The sequence below is a fragment of the Sus scrofa genome, chromosome 6, assembly GCF_000003025.6.
Source record: "Sus scrofa isolate TJ Tabasco breed Duroc chromosome 6, Sscrofa11.1, whole genome shotgun sequence".
Lineage (NCBI taxonomy): Eukaryota > Metazoa > Chordata > Mammalia > Artiodactyla > Suidae > Sus > Sus scrofa.
In genome coordinates, this window is record NC_010448.4 from 103,728,937 (window position 1) to 103,740,974 (window position 12,038).

Genomic DNA, 12,038 nt, shown 5'->3' on the forward strand with positions numbered 1-12,038 from the left:
TGTTTCAGACTTACACGTGGACTTGGCTGTGTTTCTCTGATCACAGATACTCATTTCTCACACTGCAGATTGTGGGAAACAGTTCAAAAAATAATAGGATCCATTGGAAAGTGCTAAAACATGGAGATACTTTAGAGTGGAATTTGCGTTGATTTGCAGTCTTTATTGCTGGTGTTGTTTTGGTTTTCAGCGTTTAAATGAGGCCGTTCACTGATGTTACCTGTAGGGGAAAATGGCCCAGTCCTGTCTGCGTGTCTCAGGGAGTGCCCTGACCTTTTTCTCAGCAATCCCATTGCTTCAGAGGTGGTAGCCTCATGCCTGATTGAAGCCAAGGGCCTCATTTTCACATCTTATGCCCAGACCCACAGCCCCAGGCTGTTGGCTCCTAGAACAAGCTGCACTGAGGTTCCTACAGCCCTGAGCTCAGCCCACCTTGCATGTTCCTCTCAGTACAAGAGGACGGCCTTTCCCTAAGATGCTGGCTCCTAGTGAGCCATCGTGACACTGCCTTCATCCCACCGAAGTCAGCACGGGGCCTGATGCAATTCATCTGCTTTGCCTGCCTTGGATACGCAGAGCTGAAAGTCACCTTTTTCAGTAAAGGAGTCACCATGTCCTGGCAGAGGGAGACTGCCTTTTACTCGGTGCTCTAGAACACCATTTCTGGTGGAAAGTGATGGCTGGTCCCTGCCTTTCCAGCCACTGAGCACCTGTCCTTTTTGGCACTGGATGGTCTTTAGGGGGTAAAGGGAGAGAGGGCAGAAGCAGGTACCTTTGCCAACTAGGTTTTCCTAAAAATACTCCATTGCACCAGGGTTTTTCCAGGAATCATTTCTAGGCAGCCGTCTCGCCAGCCACCATTAGCCCGTCCCCAGCTGCAGAACCAGGGTGAGAGTGCCACCCCACCGCACCCCCGTGCCCTGGGCTTTCAAACACTAATCCGCCAGTTTCCTGGCCCCTTCTTCCTAGCGGAGGGTGGGTGAGGAAGAAGGCTCCTCTCTCAGGCCTCCAGCAGCCACCCTGTAATTTCAGCAAGTGGTCAGGAAATGCCAGCGTTTTTACAGCATAAGCATGTCTGGGCGGTTTGATTCAGACCAAGGAAACCTATTTCTATTGTCCACATCTTCCTGGGGCTCTGAGGCACCTGCCTCCCCGGGCACTTGATGAGCCAACAGATTTTACCCTCCTGCTTAGCAAAGACACCTAACCTGGAGCTCCAGGTTTGGTGTGGCTGCTGGTAAAGGCATGGGTGCCTAGACCCCCATGGACTGGAGCTGGCTCTCTGGGGGATTCCTGCTCCCCTCAGATGATCTCAGCTTTCAGTGTGGGATCACTCCTGTGTTGGGCCTCTTGGTACCTGGGAACTCGTGAGTTCTCAGAGCTGCATCTTCCATGAGCTGGGCAGCTGCTGATTAAATGTGAGTTTTCAGCATCCCCTGCAGAGCCCCCTTTCCAGCTCCGGGGCTCACATAGGGGCTTTGACCTCCAAGCACATCTTGTCTGTCTGTATTTACAAGCCAAAAACAAAAGGCCCAAGTGTACAGCTTGGATATGTGGGGTAACAGTTACATGGTTGAGGTTAACTTATTCAAGCTTACTTTCCAAAGCCATGAGTCATTACTATAGCTTGCTTTTTAGCAGCAACCCTCAATCCATAAGCACCAGTCTTAAGGAACTTGAGTTGGTTTTACATCTTTATTCATGCTCCCCGTCTTTGCACTTACGTCGTACATATATCATTCAAGGAGTCCAACAAGCTACGTAAACAGTCTCTCCTGCATCCCTCTCAGCCAGGTAAATGGCGGGGGGGGGGGGGGGGTGTTCAGCCAAACCTGGGACAGCCCTCTGTCAACCCCAGGTCTGTGGTGGCACGTGCCACTTCAGTGTTTAAACCCTTGTGCATGCAGGGTGAACAAAGACCGCTGGCAACACTTGCTCCAAAAGACTGGCCACAGACACGGGCAGTTTTTGCCTCCTGCCTCCTGAGGCCTACAGCCCAGTGGCTTCTCCTCCTCCTCCAGCAGCAGGACGTGGCCCTGCAGGGCGGTGGCTCGAGCCTCCAAGGTCAGCACGCTTCGGCTCAGCACAGCCCCTCGGAGCAGAGCTCACGCCGATGCAGGGGAGTCTGCAGCAGATGAGACCCGTGCTGCAGCTACACACACAAACTGAATAGGTGAACGCTGCTGAGTTCTGACAGCTCTTTGCCAGCCACCCTAGAGGTGGGAAAGGAAAGGATATAAGAAAACCCCACTAAACGTTGAGTACATCTCATCAAAGTCCGTGTGCGCCAGCCTGCCCCCGGTCACCACGATGTTGACGCCGTCCCCTGCCTTCAAGTGCACGACCAGGTGGAAGGCGCCCGGGCCCCCGCACGTGTGCGGAGCCCCCTGGGGCCGGTGGTACTCCAGGAATTCTCTCCTGTAGCCGGCGGTGTGCAGCTGGGCAACACTGGCGTTGGAGACCGAGAGGACAGCTTCCACGTACGCATCCCGCTCGGGGGTGAGGGTGGCTGTGATCAGGTAGCGCCCTTCATATGGAGCAGTGAAGACCCCTGGGAGGAGAAAGCAAATATTCATGTGCATGTGACACCGTCACAGCCCTCGGCGACACGTGAGTGGTTAACTTGGATGAAGGCAGACCAGCCATCTGGGTTTGTCCAGCACAGCTGGATTAGGCTCAAAGGTCCCGCTCACGCTTCCATAGAAGGCGGGCCAACTTGGGGACATAGCCCCTTTTTATACTAAACCCAAGCAGTGACTGTCCCCTTAGCTGACAGACACCACCCTCTGCCACTGTCTCATGCATGTAACAGCAAGATGACACATACTGCAAAAGCCCCAGGATTCACAAGAATAACTCATGTACACCTGCCCGCAAGTGGCCCCATGTTGTGCACGCCTCATCCAGCTTTCAGCAGAGGCGGCCCACCAGCACCCATCTCCCAGCACCTCAAGGCTGCCTTAGAGTCAGCCTCCCAGGCACAGGATCCATGGAACACCTGAGCTGCTTTTTTTTTTTTTTTCTTCCTTTCTTTTTAGGGCCATACCCGCGGATATGAAGGTTTCCAGGTTAGAAGTCGGATCAGAGCTACAGCTGCCAACCTACACCACAGCAATGCCAGACCCTTAACCCACTGAGCAAGGCCAGGGATCGAACCTGTGTCCTCATGGATACTAGTCAGGTTCACTAACCACTGAGCAATGATGGGAACTCCTTAGCTACCTTCTGAGGAGGCAGGATCAAAACCCCCACGGAGCCCGTCACCACAGTCTGAAGAAGCCACGCTGGCCCTGCCTGGGTTGGGGAGCCCGAATCCCGCTGGACTAGTCTGCATCTTCGAGGCTGGACACAAGCTGGTATCGAGTACTGGGGCCTTGGGAGGAGATAAAGTGTGTGGATGGTGCAAAGCAGCTGCAAAGGGCCCAGGGCTAGAGGAGTCAGAACCCAGACCAGATGCTAGTGGGAGCGACCCGCCTCGGGGCTCTGGACCACCTACCATGGGACCAAAAACCGCAGAGGCGTCTAAGGTCCTGAGTCTTCAACCTGCCCAAGCCACCCAGCTCCCTCCCTGGCTTTTCACAGCAATTTAAATCCCTGGGCCCTGGGCCTGCGGCTTGGCTCAGGGTGGCCCGGAACTCCCTTTCTTGAAGACCCGTGGAGAGTAAGATCTGGGCATCCATCCTGGGACAGTGAACAAAAGTAGTCCCCATTGCTGCGTGCATGGAGCACCTGACCCGTCGGAGAGGACAAGCTGCCCCTACCCCCAAGACTTGAGCAGAAAGTACAGCAGCTCTTCTCATACCCCCGCCTCGGGAGCAGGTCGAGTGATTCCCACCCTCCCTCCAGCAGGCCTGAGGCTGGGAGTTCCACGTTTCCAAGCTTTGCAGGTGGGTCTGCACTCATGAAAACTTGAGGGCAGCTGTCCTGAGGGTCATGCCAGGGCGGCAGCTCACATCTCCGCCCTGAAGGGACCTCACAGGATCCCCGCCACTGCGCCCACCCTCAGTCAGCGGATACCCAAGGGACAGCCGTGGACCAGGGTGACCTGGGTGGCCTCCCTTCCCCACTGTCCCTGGGCCACAGACGAATCCCGGCAGGGTGAGTGGTGCTGGCCCACGGGGGGCCAGTTCCTCCCAGAAGGGGAAGGCTGTCCTGTCCCCAGGTTAGAGTGACACCCAAAGAAGGGCATCAGGATGCTTTCCAACCTCCCTGAACCTCGGAAGCCTCACAACACAGGCTGGGCCCACCTCTGGGCTGGGAAACAGCAGCACCCCCACCCCATGCCCCAGCGCAGGCCCCTGGGCCGGTCCTGGCCACCACCTCCTCCCAAGTGCCGCTAGCGTGGTGTGGGCAAGGACTCACCAGTGCTGGGGTCGTACACGTCCCCGTCGTTCACCAGCACTTTGTTAAAGAGGACGACGCCCCCATCACTGGGGAAAGGCTTCTGGGTGAGCCCCGCCGAGAAGGACACCAGAGACGGGACCGGAACCCCTGGGCGGGAGAGGAGCACAGGCAGTCAGGACCCGAGCCGAGGCCCACATGCTGTCCCCAGGGGCAGCCCCCACCTCTCTTCCAGCCTCAAAGCAGACACACCCCCTCACACCCGGTGCCACGGCATCCTCAGCAGAGACACAGGAAATTACTGGGAGTGCACGTGCATGAGACTGTGCAGGACACTGCAAAGATGGGGCCTTTGCGCATGTGTGTTTTACACGTGTGTAGGAGTGGGGGGGGCTGAGTAGAGGGGTGTCAGGGAACTAGGGTGGGCAGGGTGTGGACAACAGGAATAATCTCAGAAGCTGCTGACAATTAGTGCAGAACCTGGACCCCCAGGACCCTAGTCAGGGCCCCTCCCAGCTCAAGCCGGGATAATAGATGAGGGGACGTTCCTGGTCTGGGGCCTAACTCTGACTCTCCCTGGGGAGCAGGCTTTGTGGGGCTCAGTCTGCAGAGGCCCTGTCCTGCAGCTGGCATCGGGCTCCACCTGTGCTGATGGCCCTGACTAGGGTCCTGGGGGTCCTGGTTCTGGGGGTCCGGAGGTAGCAGGACTGCAGGGGAGGGAGTTGGGCTGCCAAGGACAACTGGCCTCAGCCTCTTGTCCCCCTCCACCCCGCCCCGGTCTCCTGGCTGACATACCTGGGGAGGCTACAGGTGGTGACTTGGGGTACCCTGAAAAACAAAATGCAGATGCAATGTCAAAACCCTGAAGAGCACCTCATTTTTCTGAGCCCCTCCTTGTCTCCCTGTTCCTTACACGGTTTAAGGAAACATTCAGAGCACCCTCTCCAAGCCGCCTTCGCAGAAACAGAGGCAGCGTGCTTCTCCCTGCGCAGGGACACAAGCCAGGGAGAAGGCTACAGACAGACACGTGTCGCCTCCCACGCTTGCCCTCCAGGAGCATTGGCTGTTCACTGGCTCTGCCCCCAGCTAGACTGGATGCAATGGATGGAAGGACAGATGTAGAAATTAACAAATATAAGCATCCATGATACATGGAACTGAGAGAAGGAAAACTCATCCTAGAAAAGGCAACACACCTGCCTGAGTCAGAGTTGTGATCAGTGACGCTTGGGGTGGCAGCCCCGGTGCTTCAATCAGGCGGGCTGGCCCTGCCATGGCAGGGTGCCTCCACCTGGCAGCTTGGTTTAACTCAGGCAATTGGTTTGTACCATCCTGTGACAGCTACCCCACACGGCACCACTTGTTTACATGTCATAGCCCAGAGCCTCAGTTTCCTCATCTATCCGTAGAATGTCACCTTCACAGTGCTGTCATAGCTCAGGCCCTGGCACACAGTGGGTGTCCCCTAAATGCTCCTCCCTTTTCCTTCTCACTCTTGCCTTTACCTCTCCACCAGGTGCTGACATGCACAGCTCACACAGAGCACCTCCTAGCCAAGCACTGAACCAGCCAAGCACTGAACATTAACGCTGAGCCTTGTCCTGACAGAGGTGGGATTGGAGCGCAAGCTTCCAGCCTACCCACTCGTGTGCTTGTCTCTGCTACCCTGAAACCTCCTGGTAGCTCCCTGCTGGGAAGATGAACCAGCTACCTGTGTGGGTCCAGGTACCACAACCCCCGGGGGCAAATCCATTTAAAGTATAAGGTGTTACTGCAGGGTCCTGCCACACCTGCAGACAGCTGTTTTGGACTTCGTGCCCTGAAGGCTGGACCTGTGACCACAGAGACCCCGCAGCAGCTCCCAGGGCCCAGGCAGCCTTACCTGGAGCTCCGGCATAGCCTTCAGCGCTGGGGACGAGCCCGGGCTGGGTGTGGCCGTCGGCGCCCTGGGGCAGCCCCCTCCCCGACACGCCCACCCTGCCCGGAGGCCCGGCCTCCCCGGTCTCCGTGATGACTCCGGTGGAGCCGGGCAGGAAGGGCAGCCCCATCCAGCCGGGCCACGCCCTCGAGGGCGGCGGCTGGGTGGGTCTCCGGGGCAGGACCGGCCGCTGGCCCGTGTGCGGCCTTCCTGGGTCCTCGCGAGGCGGCGGCGGGCTGGGCTGCGGTGGTGGCAGTGCTGGAGAAGGGTCGCTAGGTGCCGCTGGGGGCGGGGTCCCTCGGGGCGGAGGAGGGGGCGCTTCCGAGGACTCCTCCGCTGAGCCTTCGCAAAGTAGAAAGAAATACACAGGGTTAAAAAAGGCAGGCTCCGCAGCTCAGCCTCCGGCCCCTCTGAGAGGCTCCCCGAAAGGTGTGCGCTGGGAGGGCTGCCCCGAGGCATCCACGAAGTCACTGGCTGGTGCCAGCAGTGAGCACAGGCGCAGCCACCACAGCGTGTGGACGGCCCACCTCGGGCTTTCAGCCTCTCTCCGTGATGGTCACAGGCTCCAGGCAGGACCACGCTTGGCTTCAGCAACCAAACACCCCGATTTGTCTAGATGACAGTCCCCTAGATGGGATCTGCCTGTTGCCACCTATGACCTTACATTCTCCCAAACAAGCTGGTCTCAACGGTCACTGTGGAGGCTTCACAGGCCGAGGGCCTGCCTTGGGCAGACACTAGGTGACCCAGGCAGACATGAAGGTGTGGCTGCCTCTGCAGCAGATGGCCCCGTGGTCACCCCAACGCCTTGGGCCTCTCACCACAGCCTCAGGATGACCAATTGCTGGAGTTTCTGCTGAAGGAAACTCCTGAGTCACATTTCCCTGCCCTCTCAGGATGGCGCTGTGACACAGCCAGGAAGCTGCCACCCTTTCCTCTGAATACTTTCCTGGAACCAGTCTTCCAGGAAGCCCTTCCTGGAGGCCTGCAAGACATCTGAAAATAAGCAGGACTGGCCATGATCCCACCCGCACAAGCCAAACCCCACCCACCTCCTCAAGCTGCGTGGTGCCTGCAGTGGCCCAGGCTCCAACGCTACCAAATTATAACCAAGCTGCCAATCAAATGCCTGTTGGCTCACTGTCTAGCTTTGTTTAAAAACTCGCCAAGGTAATTATGGCACATCAGACACATGTTCCTCTTCCACCCACAGAGCTAGGCTGCCAGCCACCTCTACCCACAAAGGAAGGCTATTTCCCAAACAGCCTTTCCTGACCAGTACTCCAGGAGAGAATTAAGCCTGAAAGAAAGTGATCTGAATGAAGTGGTCCCTTTTTCAATTCTCCCAGGGATGGTACAGAGCTATTACTATTTCAGATGCACCGAAGATCAGTTAACTCACACCACACAATAGAAAGGCATTAGGTCTTCACTGTCTTCAGGACTCTGATGGGAAGGGCTGGGTTAGACACAGAAACTGAGGCGGAGGAATTCCAGACATGGGGACACCACCAGCTACAGTGAAGGACACGAATGAGAAAGGAAACCAATCAATAAAAAGGAACTTTGAAGAAAGAGATCATGCAAGACAATAAATGTGTAATAGCCTCAAAGAAACAGAAGACACTGCATCCAGGTGCAAGAAGAAATTGGCATTTTTAAAAACGGCCTAACCAGAGAATAAAGATGAGACTTTGCTGATTAAAAATATGCTTGCCTGGAGTTCCCCAGTGGCTCAGTGGGCCCTAAAAAAAAAAAAAAAAAAGCTATGAACGCTTACAGCAAGTCCAGAGAGTAAGCAGCCCAGGATTGGGTCAGGAAGAGAGATCTCCAGGAGGGTGCCACTAATTTTAAAAAATGGAACAAACAAATGACCTGATACTTGTTAAGCTACTGAGAGGGTACTGGAGGGTGGAAGAATACAAAACAGATACACAAGATCCAGCAAATACTAATGCACCACTACTAATTCAGAGAAAAGCAAACCAAAAATAGCTAAATACAAACCAATAGCTAAATATAACAATCATATTTAGCTATTGTGGAGCTATTTAGCTTCTAACAGAAATACTGATGTTCGCAGTCTAGCTGATAATAATCTGTGTCATGTCTAAATACGTTGTAATGTTTACAGAGAGAGCAATCTAAAGGCAGTAAATTGGTTTTGAAATACAGAGGTGAACATCAGGGGAGAAAACAGCTGGGAAGAGTTGCATGTGGCCGGCTCTGGGGAGAGAAGGGGGCTGGTTTTCACTGTAAGGTCTCAGTATATATACTGTATATATAATTACAGAAGACCCGAGGGCCTGGCTGTACTTTTCCCTCCAGTCCAAGCCCGCCTGGGCCCCTCTCCTGTCCATCCCCCCACCCCCCACCCCATCCCCCTCCCACGGCTCACACGTGGGCCTCCCTCCCAGGGCACAGGCTCCGGCCCAAGCCCACCTCCCTTCTCTTCTGGTTACTCCATCCAACCTCACTCTTCTCCATCTCCTTCCTCCTCATTGGCTCCTTCCCTCTGGCCTAAGTTTGTGTCTCCATCCAAAGTTTTGTTTTTGTTTCTGTTTTTTGTCTTTTGAGGGCCTCACCCGCGACATATGGAGGTTCCCAGGCTAGGGGTCTAATCGGAGCTGTTGCCTCCGGCCCACACCACAGCCACAGCAACACCAGATCCGAGCTGTGTCTGCAACCTACACCACAGCTCATGGCAATGCCAGATCCTTAACCCACTGAGCGAGGCCAGGGATCGAACCGGCAACCTCATGGTTCCTAGTCAGATTCGTTAACCACTGAGCCATGACAGGAACTCCTCCATCCAATGTTTAAAACCATTCTCTCAGTGAATTACAGTTGACAAAGCAGCTAAAAATAGCTACATATGAGCCCCCCACACTGGTCCTTATTTTCGTACCTATTATCATTCCCCGTCAGCCCTTCAAACCAGCCCTCTTTCTCTGAAGCCCCCCAAACCCGTGTTCTCCCATCACCTCAACCAGGTGCCACTGTTTTGCTCTTTTCTCTCCTTTCTCACACACATCCCGACCTGGGCTAATCCAGCTGATTCTAACTTTGAATCACCTTTCGATCCTCTTCCACACCTTTCTCAGAATGCCCTTAAAATGTGTCCTATTAGCAGACTGAATCCAACAATATAATAAAAGGATCACACACCATGATCAAGGGGGATTTATCCCAGGGATGCAAGGATTCTTCAATATCTGCAAATCCATCAATATGATACACTACATTAACAAACTGAAGAATAAAAAGCATACAATCATCTCAATAGATGCAGAAAAAGCTTTTGACAAAATTCAACATGGATTTTTCATTAAAAATTCTCCAGGAGTTGCGGTTGTGGCTCAGCAGAAATGAGCTTGACTAGTATCCATGAAGATGCAGGTTTGATCCTTGGGCCCGCTCAGTGAGTTATGGATCTGGTGTTGCCACAAACTGCAGCATAGGTCACAGATGCAGCTCAGATATGGCGTTGCTGCGGTTGAGGTGTTAGGCCGGCAGCTGTAGCTCCAATGGGACCTCTATCCTGGGAACTTCCATATGTCACACAAGTGGCACTAAAAAAAAAAGAAAAAAAAAAAAGAAAGAAAAAACAAAACAAACAGATCCAAAACTCTCCAGAAAGTGGGCATAATAAAAGCCACTTATGACAAACCCAGAGCTAACATCATTGTCAACAGTGAAAAGTGAATTTTCTCTAAAATCATAAACAAGACAAGGATGTCCACTTTTGCCATTATTATTCAACATAGTTTTGGAAGTCCTAGCCACAGAAATCAGAGAAGAAAAAAAGAAAAGGAATCCAAACTGGAAAGGAAGAAGTAAAATTGTCACTTTTGCAGATGACATGATACTATACATAGAAAATGCTAAAAATGCTACCAGAAGACTATTAGAGCTCATCAACAAATTTGGTAAAGTTGCACAAACTGCAACTCGGTACCACGTTGTACAAAATTAATACACAGAAGTCTCTTGAATTTCTATATGCTAACAGCAAAAGATAGAGAAATTAAGGAAACAATCCCACTTACCATTGCATCAAAGAGAATAAAATATCCAGGAATAAACCTACCTAAAGAGACAAAAGACCTGTACTCTGAAAACTAAAAGATGCTAATGAAAGAAATCAGTGACACAAACAGATGGAAAGATATACCATGCTTGGGGATTGGAGAATCAATACTATCAAAATGATTATACTATCCAAGGCAATCTATAGATTCAATGCAATCCCTATCAAATTACCAATGCCATTCTTTACAGAACTAGAACAAGATATTTTAAAATTTGTATGGAAACATGAAAGACCCCAAAGAGCCAAAGCAATCTTGGAAAAAAAAAAAAAAAAAAAAACGGAATTGGAAGAATCAGGATCTCTGACTTCAGACAATACTACAAAGCTGTAGTAATCAAAACAGTATGATACTGGGAGTTCCTTTGTGCCTCGTGGGGTTAAGGATCTGGTGTTGTCATTGCAGTGACTCTAGTCTCTGCTGTGGTGCAGATTCAATCCCTGGCCTGGAAACATCCACATGCTAGGGGCACAGCCAAAAAAAAAAAAAAAAAAAAACCCACACGCAGTATAGTACTGGCCTCAAAACAAATAGAGATTAGTGGAACAAAATAGAAAGCCCAGAAATAAACCTAACCACTTATGGTCAACTAATATATGACAAAGGAGGCAAAAATATTCAATAGAGGAAAGATAGTCTCTTCAATAGTGGTGCTTGAAAAACTGGACAGCTACATGTAAAAGAATGAAATTAGAGCATTCTCTAACTCCATACACAAAATTAAACTCAAAATGGATTAAGAACCTAAATGTAAGGTCAGAAACTATAAAACTCCTAGAGGAGTTCCTGTTGTGACTCAGTGGTAATGAACCTGAGGACGCAGGAGCAATCCCTGGCCTCGCTCAGTGGGTTAAGGATCCAGCATTGCCATGATCTGTAGTGTAGGTTGCAGATGCAGCTTGGATCTGGCATTGCTATGGTTGTGGCATAGGCAGGCAGCTGCAGCTCCGATTCAACCCCTAGCCCGGGAACTTCCATATGCCCTTTAAAAAAAAAAAAAAGTTTTTCCTAGAGGAAAACCATAAAAAAGCAAAAAGACAACCAACTGAATGGGAGAAAATCTTTGCAAATGAAGCAACCAACAAGGGATTAATCTCCAAAATATACAAACATCTCATGTAGCTTTATATCAAAAACTAGGCAGAACATCTAAATAGACATTTCTCCAAAGACAGACAGCTGGCCAAAACACACATGAAAAAATGCAAAATATCACTATTAGACAAGTGTAAATCAAAACTACAATTAGGTATCACCTCACATCAGTCAGAATGGCATGGAAATAATCAAAAGGTCTACAGATAATAATAGATGCTAGAGAGGGTTTCTTCCTATTATGAAGAAAAGGGAACCCTTGGTGCAGTATGGAGGTTCCTTAAAAAACCAAATATAGAACTGCCATATGATCCAGCAATCCCACTCCTGGGCATATATCCCAAGACAAACATAATTCAGAAACATACATACACCCCAATGTTCATTGCAGCACTATTTACAACAGCCAAGACCTGGACACAACCTAAATGTCCATTGATAAAGTAATGGATAAATAAGATATGGTATGTACACACACACACACACCTCAGTGGGATATTAGCCATAAAAAAGAATGAAATAATGCCATTTGCGGCAACATGGATGGACCTAGAGATTATCACATGGAGTGAAGTCAGAGAAAGACAAATATC

General features: G+C 51.4%; 1 protein-coding gene across 2 annotated transcripts in view; it reads right to left on the reverse strand.

Annotated features, from left to right (window-relative positions):
• The window catches only part of EMILIN2 (elastin microfibril interfacer 2), a 56,304-nt gene continuing 45,947 nt past the window's right edge, over positions 1,682 to 12,038 (reverse strand). The window contains exons 5-8 of one of the 2 annotated variants that reach the window (XM_021096135.1): positions 6,224 to 6,601; positions 5,137 to 5,169; positions 4,363 to 4,491; positions 1,682 to 2,551 (exon numbers count right to left, since the gene is read on the reverse strand). In XM_021096135.1, the coding sequence (XP_020951794.1) occupies positions 2,214 to 2,551; positions 4,363 to 4,491; positions 5,137 to 5,169; positions 6,224 to 6,601 (878 nt within the window). In that variant the 3' untranslated portion in view covers positions 1,682 to 2,213. The remainder of the gene's footprint in view (positions 2,552 to 4,362; positions 4,492 to 5,136; positions 5,170 to 6,223; positions 6,602 to 12,038) is intronic. The other variant, XM_021096136.1, reaches the window with a different exon arrangement.